General features: G+C 43.1%; 1 protein-coding gene across 1 annotated transcript; it reads left to right on the top strand.

The window, feature by feature from the left end:
- The first annotated feature begins 632 nt into the window (after positions 1–632).
- wdr76 (WD repeat domain 76) lies at positions 633–17,804 on the top strand. Its single transcript, XM_078530123.1, has 13 exons — positions 633–1,086; positions 2,279–2,377; positions 3,630–3,694; positions 4,343–4,478; positions 5,606–5,695; positions 6,319–6,362; positions 6,472–6,625; positions 8,834–8,986; positions 10,505–10,623; positions 12,199–12,297; positions 13,043–13,195; positions 15,928–15,981; positions 16,913–17,804. The coding sequence occupies exons 1-13, from the start codon at positions 781–783 to the stop codon at positions 17,181–17,183; spliced, it is 1,743 nt and encodes a 580-aa protein (XP_078386249.1). The 5' UTR covers positions 633–780; the 3' UTR covers positions 17,184–17,804.
- The last annotated feature ends 1,329 nt before the right edge of the window (positions 17,805–19,133 follow it).

Raw genomic sequence — 19,133 nt, 5'->3', positions numbered from 1 at the left:
TTTCAGAATCTGAAATCTTTAGTTTGATCTTTAGATCTGATGCCATTGCCCCCAGTTTCGTCCCTCACTTATTTGCACAGCTTGATTGAGTTCTATACCGAAACAACGCACCTTCGAGATCTGATCTGAAGTACATGTTGACAACTTGGTTGCACTGTTCTGCTTTATTTTGTCCCGTACAGTGTAACCTATAGCCAACAGGGTAGGGTGCTGAACATCATAGAATCAAAACAGCACAGTAGGAGCCCATTTGGCCTACCTTGCCTGTGCTGGCTCTTTGAAAGCGCTATCCAATTAGTCCCGCTACCCTTCTGTTTCCCAACAGCCCTTCAAAATATTCATTATGAAATAATTATCCAGTTTCCATTTGCAAGTTGCTATTGGATCGGCTTCCCACCCTCCCACTTTATTCAGGCAGCGTATTCCAGATCCCAATGCTTGTTTTTTTTTAATTGAGTGAAGTTAACTCCCATAATTTCCAGTGAATCTTTGTGTAACATGTTGCGAAGTGGGTGCGGCTGAGGGGTTTGGAGATGTCGGTATATTTGCAGGCGGGGGGTTTGATGGTTTTAATCTCTCGCTCGCTCCCGCCGCCAGAGGGAGGAGTTTCCGGGTATCCCAGGAGGCTGTGCGGGTTTCAAGATGGCGGATGTGGAATGGCTCTATCCCGCAGCGCGGTAAAGGAGCTGAGCCGCGGGAGTCGTTCAGCATCGTCCAAACCCCGGATCTGCTTTCGCGCTTCAAACCCGCGCCTGGGATCGGCGCTTCTCCCGCCTCTGGATGAAGCCGGCGGGGAACAGGCGCTCGCTGCGCCAATCGGCCGCTGCAGGGAGGCGGCAGGAGCCAGGGGCGGCCCCCCCGAGCCGAAAGCGGCCGGTCGGCGGCGGCGGCGGCGGTAACGACAAGGAGGAGGAGGAGCCGCTGCCCCGGAGGCTGATGAGGAGAATGACCCGGGCTGGGAGTCAGCCGGACCATGTCCCGCCGGGGGGCATCCCTCCTGTGCCAACAGCCCCTGTGGAGACAGACAGCGACTCCTCAAACCAGAGTGACTCCGGTTCCAGCAGCGACGATGAGCTTCCTTTGGCGGTAAGAAGTCTGTGAAACCTCGGGTTGGCTTTTGGTTTTAACTCCCTCTCAAAGAAGTGTATTTATGTAACTTGTTGTGTAACTTGTTATGAAATTCCCTCCCTCTCCACCTCTCTTTGCCTCATATGAGACATTCCCTAACCTACCTCTTAGATCAAGCTTTTGGCCACCTGTCTTAATATCTCCTTATGGGGGTTCAGTGTCTAATTCTGCCTGATTACTGTCTTGTGAAGTTTTATTACATTAAAAGTGCTATACAAATGCAATTTGTTGTTGTACTTGAGGATTAATTTGCAGGACTGTGGTGAATGGGACTATTGAGCAGAGTGACTAGCTCCTGTATTTTACAGGATCGTCCCCGATTTTATGTTTTGCCCCACGTGCCATTTGTTGACTCCCCGAAATGCCATTTGCCCCATAGTTTTTGGACAGCAACTAGGAGACTGCTGGGTAGTCTCCTCTTGTCCCTGCCCATGTATCTTCAGGGTTTGTGCACCCGCGTGTGTGGTGCCGTCAGCCCACATTGCCAATGACAATGTGTGTTGGTGCAAGTGGGAGAGGGGGCTTCACTGAGTCTTCTGTCACCAGGTAACATAGAGAGCTTGGGCCAGAAACCTCCCACCCATGTCTCGCCAGCACCTCCGCACATCACCGGCTCTCTTTCCCCCCACCCCCCCACCCAGTGCCTGCATTCCAGTCAAAGTGCCCCTCATTTATTCCCTCAGTTGATCATTTCTGCCGATTATGTAGTTCTGCCAAAGTGCTGTTGCAATGGACCAAATAACCTCCTGTGCCTTTAGATTCTGTGATTCTACTCTACTTGGGGCAATCGGAGTAAGATCAACCAAGGGTTTAATCTTTTCTAATTAATCTTGGTTTCATCATTAAAATATGAATTGTGAATCTCACAACCTTAACTTAGAAGACTCTGAATTGACCAATACTTCTACATTGGGAAACTGAGGGGTTAATTATCCACTGACATTCTGTGTAGTGTTCCTAAAGTTTGTCTTGTCTTTCACTTTAGAAGGGCTGCTTTTATACCCAACAGAACCAAACTTTCGAACAACTCTCCATTTCCCCTCTCCCACGGCTGGACCAAAAGTTGGCACCAAACAAGAGAGTGAGTGGAGCAGGAATCTGTTACCGGAGGAGCTCACACTCTTTTTTAATTAAAATTTTTTTGTTTTAGTTTCATCGAAAATCTGAGGAACTGTCAGTGTATGAGAAGAAACGACTGAAAAATATTCAGGAAAATGCCCAGTTCTTTGCATCTTTAAACATGCTGGAGGTAAGAAGCTCCGGGATTGTGCTGCTTCTGCAGATCAAATCATAACTGACCTTTCTTGTCTATTGTTAGCCTGCTCAATGTAATCATTTAACATCGAGTGTGTAGATCAGACTTCTACCAGGAACACTTTGAGGTATCCTCTCCTCTATATAAAGTTCATTTTCAGTTTTGATTTATTTTCAACAGTAAATGGTCAGGTCTGAATCTGTAATTTGGGATTAGATCATAAAGTTGATTCTCATTATATTGCTGTCCAGTGCAGAGCTGAGTTATTCCTGCCTGTGATTTAAGTGAATTGAACACACAAGATTTATTATTTTTTTTGAGAGGCGGATCAGCATTGCAGACGTTTGAAATGTTTTCCTTCTGATCAAAACCATGCTTACGTGGCCAATGGCTTTCTGGGATGTCGTGTGGAAATCTATAGTGATGGTGTGGGCAGTTCTCCTTAGAACAAAGAGGGAAGAGATTTATCAGCGGGGTTCAAAATCTTAAAAGAATTTTGATAGAGTAAATGATGGGAAATTGTTTCCAGTGGTAGAAGGGTCAGTAAACAGAGAACACAGATTTAAGGTATTTGGCAAAGGAACTAGAGGTGACATGAAGAAACATTTTTCTTTATGTGATGAGCTGTTCTGATCAAGAATACACTGTCTGAAAGGGCGAGAAGGGTCTGAAAAGAAGCAGATTCAATAATTGGAAAAAGGGAATGGAACGAGAACATAAGGAACAGGAGGAGGCCATTTGGCCCCTCAAGCTTGCTCCATCATTGATTATGATCATGGCTGATCATCTACCTTAACTCCACTTTCCTGCCTGCTACTTGAAGGGAAAATCATTTTCAGCGTCCTTTGATACTTTGATATAGCACATGAGAACTCGCCATATGCTGCAAATCACTGATGTGTTTGGTGAGCAGAGTTGCGCATTGCAGCCAACGTGCAGGCTCTTCCCCAGGCACCACAGCATAAAATGAGGGGACTGTCACACTGCTGAACCTGTCACTCCAGCTTACCCTGGACTAAGCTCAGACAGAGTGTTTGGGATACACTAGGCTAAGGCAAATGTTGCTGTCCTTATTTCAGTACACTGCTCAGGTAAGAGAGTTTACCCAGAGTTCAACAATCCTTGGTACAATCCTTCCTCTCACGTAGCTCATCTTTGGCAAAGCTCAAAATGGTTTTAAGTATTTTGCATGTCGTGACAAAACGCGAATTGCTGACCCACAAAGGAATTTGCTGTTATTTTACAGACTGCTAACAAACTCCGGGAAATTGGTAAAAGGCAGCCGATAAAGAGACGGATTGTACCCAGAAGGTATGCTTTTTGGATACACTTCAATTAAAGAGGACCTGACAGTATTGTTGAATTGTACAATATCTGATTATCTATGTTGTAATAAGCCCATAAAAGGTTTCAACATAAGGGTAGGAGTTAGGAGTAGGCCATATAACCCCTTGAGCCTGCTCTGCTATTACATAAAACCATGGCTAATTACCCTTTCTCCTGCCATATCCCTTAACGACGTCAATTTGGATTTATAGAGTGACTTCAATGTAGATAAACCAATGAAGGAGCTTCTGAAATTCACAAGGGGGGAAAAAATGGTTCACAGATGTGGGAGTTCATGGTAAATCCCAGGACTGAATAGGCCAAAAATAGTTGCTTGTTAAAGGAGTTATTGTAGTATGACGTGATGAGGTGCCACAGGGAACTGATTATTGCCACATTAGAACTAATGTATCAGTCTTGGTATTCAGAAATTGATGAAATTGCAGATGATGCTAAAAGTAATTGTTAGGAGTCAGTTGAAGGGAATATAAAATAAATCTGACAAATGTGTCAGTGGCAGAAATTTCACAAGAACAGTTCATTGTTGTTCTGCTGAAAATGTATTTTTGTTTTAGTTTTATTGCCCCCTCATGTGCAACTTAATTACAAGTTTGATACTTTTGTGTCTTTTAGAGAAAAGCTTAAAAGCTCCGGAGAGCAACTTACAGTTCGACGGTCAATGCGCCTACTGAGATTAGAACCAACAGGCACTCCACTCCCAGAAATACCCATAGAAACACAAATGAAGGCGGAAGAGATAGATGAGAGGGTGCGTTTCCCTGTTCTTGTGTCTGTAAATCTAGGATTTGTAGCAAGTTGACCACTGAACATTTCTTTTGTGCTCACCCAATTTTGATGGGGGTGGAGTTAGTGCTGGGGAATACTTCAACATCACATTGGTAGATGCAGGGTCGAGATCACTCTGCTCTGTCCCACCAGTATACCTTAACCAAATCCATAATACAATACCCTGCCCTACAGTGTAAAACTTCCATTTCCGACACCATCTGAACTTTGTGTGCGTGAACATTTTTGTGCAGACTGTTAGGAACTGAACTGATTTTACTTCAAGTGGGACCTGGTGTCACTGGAAAAGGAAAGTTTCTCTGTTAACTGGATTGGAAAACCTGAGACTTCCAGTCTGCATCCTGTATCATTATCAGATCATTTGGAAACCATCAAAGTAAAGATAATTGTTTTGGAAGAAATTGCAAATGGTACAAAGCAGTAGTAAGTCCATCGAGGACCCCCCGTGAAGGGAAAATCTGGGTTAATGTTTGGGTAGAGCGAATCATCGGAACCAGTCAGCTCCCTACCCAGGCTGCTAATCTCTACATATTTTCAACATTTTCTAGACTTGAAAAATAATGTTATTTGGAAAATATCTTTAAAAATACAAAAGATTCACTAATATTTTCGCCATCATGGAGTCGTCTTCAGTGCAGGAGGGGTGGGTAGGTTTGTAAATTGTCCGTTTTCATTGCGATGATTGTAATTTATGTAGGAACATTATTCAACTGTCCAGTGCATATTTATTGGATTTCAAGAATCTAGTGATGCTTGAGAAAGAAGGTTATTTATTGTATAACCGACTGCCTTAACAGGTACATATAGGTAACGGAAGGAAATGGCATACTAATGTTGAATGGTGAGAATTTGGAACTCGTTACTACAGGAAGTAATTGAGGTGAATAGTGTCGATACATTTAAGGGGTAATTAGATAATCAAGAGGGGGAAGGGAATAGAGGGTCATACTGATAGAGTGAGATGAGGAAAAATGGGAGAATGCTCAAATGGAGCATAAATGCTAGCATGGACTAGATGGGCCACATGGTCTGTGCTGTATATGCTGTGTAATTCTGTATAGGTTATATTTTCTAGCTCTTTTTCCACAGATTCCTGGGCCTCTGAAAATGGTTGGAAACGATGAAGAGGACAGCAAAGTTACTGAGAATCTAATTAACACATGGCTGGACATTAGCCAGGTATTCCATTTATAGTCGAACTGAGACACTGATTTAATCAAATGTCCTGGCTTGGTTAACTCTGATTTTAACTTAGCTGTTGAATGTTGCCCAGCTGTTTAAATGGTTCCAGGCTCTCTGTACGGACAGACTGATCCTTGAGTAATAATTTAAAAACTTGGCCAGTAGTTTTTATTTAATATCTTAAAAGATAATGATGCTCTCTCTTTTAAGAGATACCTAGTTTATATAGTGTTCTGCTGCATAAATACTTGAATGAAAGCACTTTCTAAAGCTACGTAAAACTGCCATGTAAATTGGCACTTGGTTAGGTATTTTTAATTATATGAAATATATAGAGGTATTTGCAACCATGAGGTGAAAGGTGATGATTATAGCAATAGCTTATATGGGAGATTTTATTAGTCAATATTTTTTCAGTATCTTAACCTTTACTTAAATTCAGTCTTTTTGCCCCAACTTCACCCTGTGTCCTCTCCAACTCAAAATAATAAGATTAAAAACTTAAATTTGGTGTTTCAGTCAAAATAAAGCAAATAACACAGACAACTTAAACTGAAATATAAAAATTAAAGGATTCTGGTTGTATCAGGAACTTAACACTTGCTACACTGTCATTCCAGGGTGAGATGCATATTGAAGAAAAGCAGTCAGTAGAATTGAAAAAGTAAGTTTCTTTTCAGTATAAGATTGATTTTAAATAAAATAAAACTATTTCCAGTTTTTTAAAAGTTTGTTTTCTATAAACCCTTTCCTTCATCATTCCTCTGACTTAGGTACAAATCCAGTTTGAACAGGATGACCATCCAAGAAGGTTTTGTTGCAAAAGTGACAACAAAACGAGTCTGCTCACTAGCTTTACATCCATCTCAGCACAGGTTCCTGGTTGCTGCAGGGAGCACTTCTGGACATGTCGGGCTTTGGGATCTGGTCAGTGAACACTTTGTTTTTACATTTGGGATATAAGAAAGAAAGACTTGCATTACCTAGCACAAAGGAAGATGGTTGTGGTTGTTGGAGATCAAATCATCTCAGTTCCAGGACATCACTGCAGGAGTTCCTCAGGGTAGTGTCCTCGGCCCAACCATTTCAGCTGCTTCATCAATGACCTTCCATCCATCATAAGGTCAGAAATGGGGATGTTCACTGATGATTGCACAATGTTCAGCACCATTCACAACTCCTCAGATACTGAAGCAGTTCATGTCCAAATACAGCAGGACCTGGACAATATCCAGGCTTGGGCTAACAAATGGCAAGTAACATTCGTGCCACACAAGTGCCAGGCAATGACCATCTCCAACAAGAGAGAATCTAATCATCGCCCCATGACATTCAATGGCATTGCCATCACTGAATGTCCCACTATCAACATCCTGGGGGTTATTGTTGACCAGAAACTGAACTGGACTAGCCATATAAATACTGTGGCTACAAGAGCAGATCAGAAGCTAGGAATCCTACAGAGAGTAACTCAGCTCCTGACTCACAAAGCCTGTACACCATCTGCAAGGCGCGAGTCAGGAGTGTGATGGAGTACTCCTCACTTGCCTGGATGAGTGCAGCTCCAACAACACTTAAGAAGCTTGACACCATCCAGGACAAAGCAGTCTGCTTAATTGGCACCCCATCCACAAACATTCACTCCCTCCACCACCAATGCACAGTAGCAGCAGTGTGCACCATCTACAAGATGCAGTGCAGAAACTCACCGAGGCTTCTCGGGTAGCACCTTCCAAACCCACAACCACTACCACCTAGAAAGACAAAGGCAGCAGATAGACCACACGGAAGTTCCCCTCCAAGCCACTCACCATCCTGACTTGAAAATGTATCGCCATTCCTTCACTGTCGCTGGTCAAAATCCTGGAACTCCCTCCCTAACAGCACTGTGGGTGTACCTACACCACATGGACTGCAGCAGTTCAAGAAGGCAGCTCACCACCACCTTCTCGAGGGCAATTAGGGATAGGCAATAAATGCTGGCCTAGCCAGCAACGCCCACACCCCATAAATGAATTTTTAAAAATTTTGTAGCGCCTTTCATGACCTCAGGGTATCCCAAAGTGCTTTATAACCAATGAAATACTTTTTTGAAGCATAGTCACTGTTGTAGGGAACAGGGCTACCAATTTCTGCACAGCAAGCTCCCATAAATGACACATATTCTGAGTGATGTTGGTTGAGGGATAAAAAAATTAACCAGGACACTGGGGAGAGCTCCCTGCTCTTCGAATAAATCCAGGGACTCTTTTACATTCACCCGAGATAACTTTTGTATGTAAGACTTGCCTGGCTCTCTGTAGAATTTCCTGGTCAATAGCTGGTTTGAAACATAGGGACTAAATGAGTTGCATAAAGCAAAATGAAGAGGAAGTTTACCTTTTCGTTATTACTACATTCATCAGAAGAAATGATTCTAATCCACGTGTTTACTGCTGTATAAATAATAATTTTATAGAAATGGCCCTTATTGTTACAACCAATCTGTGTCATGAAATGGATTATGAGCTGAATTTGTATCTATGACATTCAAGATGAATTCCTAAGCATTTGGGCAACGTGCTTTCAATGTGGATGGGTAGTTTTTCGAGGGAGGAGCAGCAGATGCTAATGATTCCAGGTTTATTGCTAATGATTCCGTACTGGGGATGTTTATATTAGCAGTGCAGTGATGTGTCAGCGGTTACTCAAAGGGTAGCACTTGCGGCTCATGGGTTCAAATTCTATTCCAAAGACTTGGCACAAAATTTAGGCAGACCACTCAGTGCAGTAGTGAGGGAGTGCTGCACTGTGAGAGTGAGTGCTAAACAGAGGTCCTGTCTGCCCTCAGTTGCATGTAAAAGATCCCATGGAACTTGAAGAAGAGCAGAGAAGCTATTCCTAGGGTTCCAGCCTATATTTATCCTCAACCAACATCACCAAAATAGATTATCTGGCCGTTAGCATGCTGCTGTTTTTGGGAGCTTGCTGTGCCAGTTTCCTACATTACAATAGTGACTATGCTTCAGAAGGGCTTCATTGGCTCTAAAGGGTTTAGGAACATCCGGAAGTTATGAAAGGTGCTATAGAAATGTAATTATTTTTTCTTTATGATCCAACTCTGATTGGACTCTTTGTGTGTGTTTTTATTTGCAGAGTTCCCAGGCTGATGGTATCCTTGAGTTCAAGCCTCACTGTGGCCCTATTAACTGTTTGCATTTTTCACCTTCTAACTCTGCTGAGCTCCTGTCCCTAAGCAACGATGGGAGCATTCGCTGTGGAAATGTAGCTGCTGCTGTCTTCGATGAGGTAAAATGGACTAAAGATCTTTGAACTGTCCCACTTCTTATTCATTTCTTGTGGGCTTTAGTAGGAAGGCTGGAATATGTTAGATTGGTGGTTTGATACAAGAAATGTGCTGTGTGGTTTCTCCGCATGAATTTGTATTGAGCCCTGATGTTCTGGGCACCTTCAGCACAGAAGGGAGAATATCACACACGGAAGCTGCAGTTGCAGTCATACTGGGAACCCAAATACTACTTTGGCTGGAGTGTTGCTTCCAATGAAGTGAAGTATCTTGCTTTGTTTGGCTTTCACGCTCTGAGAGTTTAGAGCACTGTTGGTCAGAAGCATGATTTTCAAGGAGGAAACATGGAAAGTACACTGGAAAATTTGGAGTTAAAACTATCAGCACTGAAGGGGGAGCTCCCATGCAACCGTGTTTCTTCCTCATTCACAGCATCTTTTATAGATTTTAGAAGAGACCAATCATTCAATTGGGATGGAGGGCGCAAAATGCAAGGCAAGTGTCCAATAAGAGCTTAAATCACTTGCAGTTTCAGAATAATCTCTACTCTTGTTAGTTCAGTTTTTTGTGCTTAAAAAATTTCAATTATCCAGTATTTAATAAAGAATACGGCACCCTGGGCTTTTCACTAGGGGCATAGAATACAAAAGTCATGTTAAGCTTGTATTATACACTGGCTGGACCTCAACTGGAGTGTTGAGTCGAGTTCTGGGCACCACATTTTAGGAAGAATGTGAAGACATTAGAGAGGGTGCAGAAAACATTCACGAGAAAGTTCCAGGGATAATGAACTTAAGATACTTAGGTTGGAGAAATTGGGACTGTCCTCCTTGGAGAAGAGAAGATTAAGAGGAGGGTTGATAGAGGTATTCAAAATCATGAGGGGTCTGGGCGGGCTCGATTGGGAGAAACTGTTCCCAGTGGTGGGAGGTTTTGAAAGGACACCAGTTTGAGATGATTGGCAAAAGAAGCAATGGTGACATGAGAATTATTTTTCACATAGAGAGTAGTCAGGATCTGGAATGCATTGCCTGAGACTGTGGTGGAAGCAGGGTCAGTTGAAGTATTCAAAAGAGAATTGGATCATTATCTGAAGAGGAAACATTTGCAGGGCTACAGGAAAAAGACAGGGGAGTGGCAACAGATGAATTGCTCCTTCAGATGGCCAGCACAGACACAATGGGGCCTCCTGTGATGTAACCATTCTATGATTCTTTGTTAATTCAAATGGAATGTTTTAAAATTAATAGCAGACTATACACTCAATATGAACCAGCCCATCCTTTCTCCTGTTATAAGCTATATTATTCTGTCAGTGCTGTCTCCACTGGGAATGGCCTGGTGTCGTCTTTCCTTTGGATTCAGCTCTAACAGTGTATTCTGATTTGCTTTTACCTCATTGCTCGAATATGCCTGGACTTTGTTTAGCACCGATTGTTAAAGAGACTTCTCACTTGATTTGGCGCTTTGCATTTTCTAGTATCTAGTTACATTCAACAATGCCCTTAACCTGTTCCTAGGTGTATACGTCCGACACATGGAATACCTCTTCTTTTGACTTCTTGGCTGAGGATGGTTCCACATTAATTGTCAGTCACTGGGATGGAGATGTCGCTATAGTAGACAGACGGACCCCAAGGTAAGCACCTGTTAGTAAAGGTGCGCTCATGATATTACCCTTGGGTAAACAATTTGAACCCTTTGTTAAATTAGTGTTAGTCAGTGTTAATGATATGTTGATTATATTGAGATACACAGGTGAAGAGTATTGTTTATTTAAGTACTTAGAGCACTTATAAAGAAAAACTTATCACGACCGGTGGGCACCGTGAGGACTGGAGTGCATCATTGGTCCCCAACACCAAATTTTATTTTGATTTGATAAATTTCCTTCAAGATTTTTCTTTTGTTACACTGCCCCTTTAAGGGGCTATCACTTTAATTTAACTTGCTAAATTGTTAATTTGATTAATTAATCCACTTCATTTTACTGGTTACTCAAAAGAATATAAAGAGAAACTGCTGGGACACCGGATTGGTAGGTAGGAAGCAAACAAATATTGTGCTGCGTTCTGTGAATAAATCTATTATCAAGAAAATTATTAGTGTATTGTTTCCTACTTCAGCTGGCTTGGGATTGATATTACAGTCAGGCCCAACAATTCAATAACCTTTCTTGCTATCCGAAGGTGATGACTCTTCCAAGTTTTATTTCATTCACAATTGGACTGTGGCCAATGCTGGAAATGCCAGTTTGCTTTCCCATTGTTAGTTACCTCGAGGATTTGGTGGCTTGCCTTCTCCTTGAGCTGCTCGAGTCCTTGTTGCGATCGATCATGTTCTCAGAATGGTGTTGGCTAGCCTGTGACAGCAACAGTGTGAGCACAGTTACTGACAGTACAGGTTAACATGGGGAACAGCCTGACTGGCTGTCAGGTGGCTGTAAAAGATTCCATGGCACTGTTTAAAGAAGAGCAGGGCTGATGGACCCAGTGTCCTGGATAACATTCAGCCGTCGACCAAGCACCAAGACAAATCTGGTCATTTATCTCATTGCTGTTTGTGGGTCTGTGTCATGTGCTAATTGACTGCATTTTAAATTGATAAACTGTGAAGCACTTTGGGCATGAAAGGTGCTAAATGAATGCACCTTTACTGAGCGTGGGTTTTTTTTTCTACATGTTGCACCCTGGCGTGGGGAAGGGATTCTCTGGGACTGGTTTCACTGTGGAGGGGGTACATATACATAGATCTACACATTAAAGTGTACACTGCACATGCTCAGATCACCCGGCCTGTCTCCAGTTAGCACCATCAATACATTAGTTGCTGGACCCAAGCCCAGACTTTTGGTAAGGCTGAAGTCTTAAAATAAAAACCTGAATGAAGGTAAAGACTCAAAATAATCATATTATTGCAGAATATCTAATTTTAAATACTTTCATTTTGTTTAAAAGCTTATCGTGGGCATATGAAATTACAGCTGAGGGTGGAGTGAAGCAGTCAAACCTATTTCCTAAAGATTCATCAGCCCCCCCCTGATGTCGTATGTTTTTTCATTAATCGGAGGCGTTGCTAAACTATAGTTAACTCCAGATGAACAATCTAGACTAATGCAGGCACTGCTGATGATCGTTTCTGTTGCAGCGAAAGATAAATATGTGCACATTACTGAATCAAAGGACGTTTTGTTTTCTTGTACAACTTCCCACAGCACCTCAGGAGAGCTGGATGCATATCTGGGCATAAAGCGTTTACGGACAGTCAGTGTTCACCCGGTACATCGACAATACTTTGTAACTGCTGCAGCACGGTAAGCTCACTTCGAAGAATGTGTACTGGCATTGCTGCCTTCTCTGCACACTATTATACCATAACCTTCGCAATATTGTATCGCATGTACTGTTTGTCTCCCTCCAATAGGGGAACTGTGTTAAATGTTCTTTCTATAACCTGGCATTCAGTTTGATATAAAAAGCTTTTATACCATTCTCACACAAAGAAGAAAAGAAATGTGGAACTCTCTCCCCCAAATAGATGGATGGGTAAGGCTGGGGGGGTCTGTTGAAAAATTCAGAACTGAGATTGAAGTATTTTTGTTAGGCAAGGTTATTGAGAGATGGGGACCAAAGGCAAATAGATGGTGTTAAGATACAAATCAGCCATGGTCTAACTAAATGGGACTGAAGTTTTCAGGAGTGAAATTAGGAAACACTTCGACACACACAGGGTGGTAGAAGTTTGGAACTCCCCCCATCCACAGATGGCATTTGATGTTAGATCAAATGTTAATTTTAAATCTCTTATAGTTTTTTAATATCCAAAGATATGACGGATATGGGACAAAAATGGGTATATAGACTTGGGTTACAGATCAGCCATGATCTCATTGAATGGTGGAACAGCCTTTAGGGAGTTAAAAGGTTTTTCCTAGTTCAGTGAATAGCCTATTCCTGATCCAGAGGTCACTGATTTGGAATTTCTACTCCAATGCCATTAATGAATGAATAACTGGCTGAGAGAACGAGCCTGACCTCATTCCTTTTGGTTTTTGCCAGTTGTGTAACCATCTATGATGTTCGGAATCTAAAAACTTCACACAAAGAGGCTGTAGCTCACACGGATGGACACACAAAGAATGTAAACTCTGCCTACTTTTCACCAGTTACTGGTAACAGAGTGGTGACCATCGGCTTGGACGATAGAATCAGGTAATGCCAACAAGCTTCAGAGTGAGCATATCTGAAAAGTTATTCAAAAGTTAAATTGTGCAATTAAGAGAACCAAAGGCTAAAGTTTGTATTTTTGATTTGATGTGATTTCTCTCATTATCAGCCCTCCCAGATCAGTGCTAGTATTAGATGCAGTAGTGATGTACCCTACATTCACTGTAGTCTGCATTGAGAGCATTGCGGCGAAGAGCAGTGGGAAGCCTACAAAGACCAACAGAGGACAACTAAAAAAGAAATAAGGAGGGAGAAGAGTAAATATGAGGGTAAACTAACCAGTAGTATAGAAGAAGACTGCAAGAGTTTTTTTAGATATATAAAGGGTAAGAGAGAGGCAAAAGTGGACATTGGGCCGATGGAAAATTATGCAGGAGAAGTAGTAGTGGGGAACAAAAAAATGGCGGAGGAACTGGATAAATACTTTGCGTCAGTCTTCACGGTGGAAGACACGAGTAACATCCCCAAAGTTCAAGAGAGTCGGGGAGCAGAGGTGAGTATGGTGGCCATTACCAAGGAGAAGGTGCTAGGAAAACTGAAAGGTCTGAAGGTGGATAAATCACCTGGACCAGATGGATTACACCCCAGAGTTCTGAAGGAGATAGTGGAGGCGTTAGTGGTGATCTTTCAGGAATCACTGGAGTCAGGGAGGGTCCCAGAGGACTGGAAAATCGCTAACGTAACCCCCCTGTTTAAGAAGGGAGTGAGGCAAAAGACGGGAAATTACAGGCCGATTAGCCTGACCTCGGTCGTTGGTAAGATTTTAGAGTCCATTATTAAGGATGAGATTTCAGAATACTTGGAAGTGCATGGTAAAATCGGGCAAAGTCAGCATGGTTTCATCAAGGGGAGGTCGTGCCTGACAAATCTGTTAGAATTCTTTGAGGAGGTAACGAGTAGGTTAGACAAAGGAGAGCCAATGGATGTTATCTACTTGGACTTCCAGAAGGCCTTTGACATGGTGCCGCACAGGAGGCTGCTCAGTAAGATAAGAGCCCATGGTGTTAGAGGCAAGGTACTAGCATGGATAGAAGATTGGCTGTCTGGCAGGAGGCAGAGGGTGGAGACAAGGGGGTCCTTCTCAGGATGCCGGCCGGTGACTAGTGGAGTTCCGCAGGGGTCAGTGTTGGGGCCACAACTTTTCACTTTATACATTAATGATCTAAATGAAGGAACTGAGGGCATCCTGGCTAAGTTTGCAGATGATACAAAGATAGGTGGAAGGACAGGTAGTATTGAGGAGGCGGGGAGGCTGCAGAAGGATTTGGACAGGTTAGGAGAATGGGCAAAGAAGTGGCAGATGGAATACAACGTGGGGAAGTGTGAGGTCATGCACTTTGGTAGGAAGAATAGAGGCATAGACTATTTTCTAAATGGGGAGAGAATTCAGAAATCTGGAGTGCAAAGGGACTTGGGAGTCCTAGTCCAGGATTCTCTAAAGGTTAACTTGCAGGTTGAGTCAGTAGTTAGGAAGGCAAATGCAATGTTGGCATTTATTTCGAGAGGACTAGAATATAAAAGCAGGGATGTGCTGCTGAGGCTTTATAAGGCTCTGGTCAGACCACATTTAGAATATTGTGAGCAATTTTGGGCCCCGTATCTCAGGAAGGATGTTCTGGCCCTGCAGAGGGTCCAGAGGAGGTTCACGAGAACGATCCCAGGAATGAAAGGCTTAACATATGAGGAACGTTTGAGGACTCTGGGTCTATACTCGATGGAGTTTAGAAGGATGAGGGGGGGATCTGATTGAAACTTACAGAATACTGAAAGGCCTGGGTAGAGTGGACGTGGGGAAGATGTTTCCATTAGTAGGAGAGACTAGGACCCAGCCTCAGAGTAAAGGGAAGACCTTTTAGAACAGAGATGAGGAGAAACTTCTTTAGCCAGAGAGTGGTGAATCTGAGGAATTCATTGCCACAGAAGGCTGTGGAGGCCAGGTCATTGAGTGTATTTAAGACCGAGATAGATAGGTTCTTGATTGGTAAGGGGATCAAAGGTTACGGGGAGAAGGCGGGAGAATGGGGTTGAGAAACTTATCAGCCATGATTGAATGGCGGAGCAGACTCGATGGGCCGAATGGCCTAATTTCTGCTCTTATGGTCTTATTGCTTCCATCCAATACATTTCCATTACCTGCCACCTTCCTAAGCTGATTCGGGGAGGGTGCTACAGACTCATAGCATTACCAGTTTGAGAGACTAGGCCTGGAGGTCATGTAGTTGATTTCAGCGGTCACACCTTGTCCGACAGTAGGTAATCTCTGGGTGCTAGAACACTTAAATATGAATAACCAGTGAACTATTTTCTATTTGGAGCGACAGTTTATGAATCTGATGGACTGACTGACCTGCGAATGGATTTTTTTTTGTGGTGATTTTTTACAGCAAGAGTGATGAGGATATAATTACATAGAATTTAGGCCATTCAGCACGACCGGTCTATTCCGGTGTTTATGGTCCTCATGTACTTCTCTCACCTCAACCATTTAATTCCATCAAGAGTGGAATTGGACCTGCTGTGGTGCACTGATTTGATGAACGATGAATTTACCAGGAACCCTCCATTTTAGGCAGGGCATTGATTTTGTTTGCTTAAAAAAAAAGTAGAATGATTTCTATAAAAAATACACTTTAGGTTTTATTGGATTTGATATTTAACACTGTAGGGTTCATATTAGGTCAAATCTTTTTTAACTGTCTTTAAATAATTTGTTGCAGAATATTTGATACAAGTGCCATAATTCCCAAGATTCCTGTTGTGGCATCAATAATGTAAGTGAGAGATTTTTGAAATAACAGATTAATTTATGATGTTTCTCTGTCAAGAGATGTTGAAGTTGAAATGAGCTCCTTTGGAAACACTCAAGTTCCTGAACATTTTGTCGTGTTGTGGTTTATTTTTGTTCACCCACCCCAAACCCGACTAAAACTGGGGCCCGGTTCCAAAGCTGCATAAGTCTAAACAGTACTAACAGACTGTTTGATCCTGCTAAATCCTGCAGTCAATTCTGTTCTTGCTCAGCGCCCATTTGCTTACAATATCCGATAGGTGTCATGGGTTAGAACTCGGGAGTGTGAACCCTGGTTCAATTTTCGCTCTTTGCCCAGACGGGTGAGTTACCCAAGGCCCAATGTTGGAGGATGGAACCAGGAGCAGAACATTGGCAATTCCTCCTGGAGACTGGCATGAACGTTTGAAAGGGAAGAAGTCAGTGGACAACTGGCCAAACAGGGTAGATGGCCTGAGACCCAATGGTGAACACCTGAAATAGAGTGGGCACAAGTGCTGGTTCCTTCTAGGAGTGGTTATGGGGATTGGTGCAGGGTCGGGGGAAGGGAGCAGGAACTTGTCAGTCATGTGCGCATCTTCCAAAATAGTGACAGAAGTGTATGATTCTATCTGTGGAAAACACAACAGAAGAGAAAAGCCCAGTTCCAGAGGCGAAGGGATCATCATCTAATTGTACTTGCCTTGTTCCATCTCTGTTTCGCTCCATGTCGTTGTGTTTTGATTCTATCTGCTAATAACATGGATGTTTTTAAGAGGATAAACCCAGGAGGGAGAAAGGAATAGAAAGACATGCTGGTCGGGTGAGATGAGGCTCATGTGCAGCATTAATACCAGCATTGGAGCAGTTGCTGTAAATATTTTGTAATATTATTTAACTGGATTGTTAACCTTTTTTTTTGTTGTTTTAAACAGCCATAACAATTTCACTGGGCGCTGGCTGACTAAATTCCGAGCTGTGTGGGACCCAAAAAGGGAAGATGTTTTCGTTGTGGGTAGTATGGCCAGGCCGAGGCAGATTGAAGTGTTTCACAATACGGGCTACAAAGTGCATGAATTCAGGGACGTGGAATGGCTGGGATCTGTGTGCTCCATTAACGTGATGCACCCAACGAAGAATGTGTTGGTTGGTGGAAACTCCAGCGGACGCCTTCATGTCTTCATGGACAACTCATTACGTGGGTAATAGTGGAATTTCTTGTGGAGTTTGAGGGCCAAAGCTCACAGTCACTGTAAGGATAAAGCAGGAATCTTGTCAGGTTGCATTCCGCAGGCTAAGGAGAGAGATCCTTTGGGTTTTGGGTCTTTTATCTGCCCTGTTAATTCATAAATTACAATTGATAGATATATCAGCTTCATAACAACGGTGCACAGCTGATCAAATGATATGTAGAGACTAGAAATTACAACAGATCTCTCGAGGCTGGGAGAATGGGAATAGGCAGCTGGAATAAGATGGTATTTTTAATCTGTAGCATTGCCTCCTCTTGAAAATCACAAAGACCTTAATCTACTCTACCTGAGAGGAGAAACTTTTCATAGAGGAAAGTGGCTATAATAAAATTAGAAAAATATTAGAACAAAGAACAAAGAAAAGTACAGCACAGGAACAGGCCCTTCGGCCCTCCAAGCCTACGCCGATCATATTGCCCATCAACTAAAAGATTTTGCACTTCCGGGGTCCGTATCCCTCTATTCGCATCCTATTCATTTATTTGTCAAGCTGCCTCTTAAACATCACTATCATACCTGCTTCCACCACCTCCTCTGGCAGCGAATTCCAGACACTCACTACCCTCTGCGTAAAAAACTTGCCCCGCACATCTCTAAAGTTTTCTCCTCTCGCCTTAAATCTATGTCCCCTGGTAATTGACTCTTTCACCCTGGGAAAAAGCTTCTGACTATCTACTCTGTCCATGCCACTCGTAATTTTGTAAACTTCTATCAAGTCGCCCCTCAATCTCCGTCGCTCTAGTGAGAACAACAAGTTTCTCCAACCTCTCCTCATAGCTAATAACCTCCAGACCAGGCAGCATCCTGGTAAACCTCCTCTGCACCCTCTCCAGCGCCTCCATATCCTTCTGGTAATGTGACGACCAGAATTGCACGCAATATTCCAAGTGTGGCCTAACCAAGGTTCTATACAGCTGCAGCATGACTTCCCAGCTTTTATACTCAATACCCCTGCCAATGAAGGCAAACATGCCATATGCCTTCCTGACTACCTTATCCACCTGCGTTGCCACTTTCAGTGACCTGTGGACCTGTACAACCAGATCCCTCTGCCCGTCGATGCACTTAAGGGTTCTGCCATTTACCGTATAATTCTTGCCTATATTAGACCTTCCAAAATGCATTACCTCGCATTTGTCCGGATTAAACTCCATCTGCCATTTCTCCGCCCAAGTCTCCAACCAATCTATATCCCGTTGTATCCTTTGACAATCCTCTTCACTATCTGCAACTCCTCCGACCTTAGTGTCGTCTGCAAACTTACTAATTAGCCCAGTTACATTTTCCTCCAAATCATTTACGTATACTACAAACAGCAAAGGTCCCAGCACTGATCCCTGCGGAACTCCACTAGTCACAGCTCTCCATTCAGAAAAGCACCCTTCCACTGCTACCCTCTGTCTTCTATGACCAAGCCAATTCTGTATCCATCTTGCCAGCTCACCTCTGATCCCGTGCGACTTTACCTTCTGTACCAGTCTGCCATGAGGGACCTTGTCAAAGGCCTTACTGAAATCCATGTAGATAACATCCACTGGCCTTCCATCGTCGATTTTCTTTGTCACTTCCTCGAAAAACTCGATCAAGTTAGTGAGGCACAACCTCCCCTTCACAAAACCATGCTGCCTCTCACTAATACGCCCATTTGCTTCCAAATGGTAGTAAATCCTGTCACGAAGAATCTTCTCCAATAATTTCCCTACCACTGACGTAAGGCTCACCGGCCTGTAATTTCCTGGATTATCCCTTCTACCCTTCTTAAACAATGGAACGACATTGGCCATTCTCCAGTCCTCTGGGACCTCACCCGTAGCCAGTGAGGGTACAAAGATTTCTGTCAAGGCCCCTCCTCCCTTGCCTCCCTCAGTACTCTGGGGTAGATCCCATCTGGCCCTGGGGACTT

This window comes from Cetorhinus maximus, chromosome 26 (assembly GCF_964194155.1).
Source record: "Cetorhinus maximus chromosome 26, sCetMax3.hap1.1, whole genome shotgun sequence".
Taxonomy (NCBI): domain Eukaryota; kingdom Metazoa; phylum Chordata; class Chondrichthyes; order Lamniformes; family Cetorhinidae; genus Cetorhinus; species Cetorhinus maximus.
This window is presented reverse-complemented; position numbering and strand designations above follow the sequence as displayed.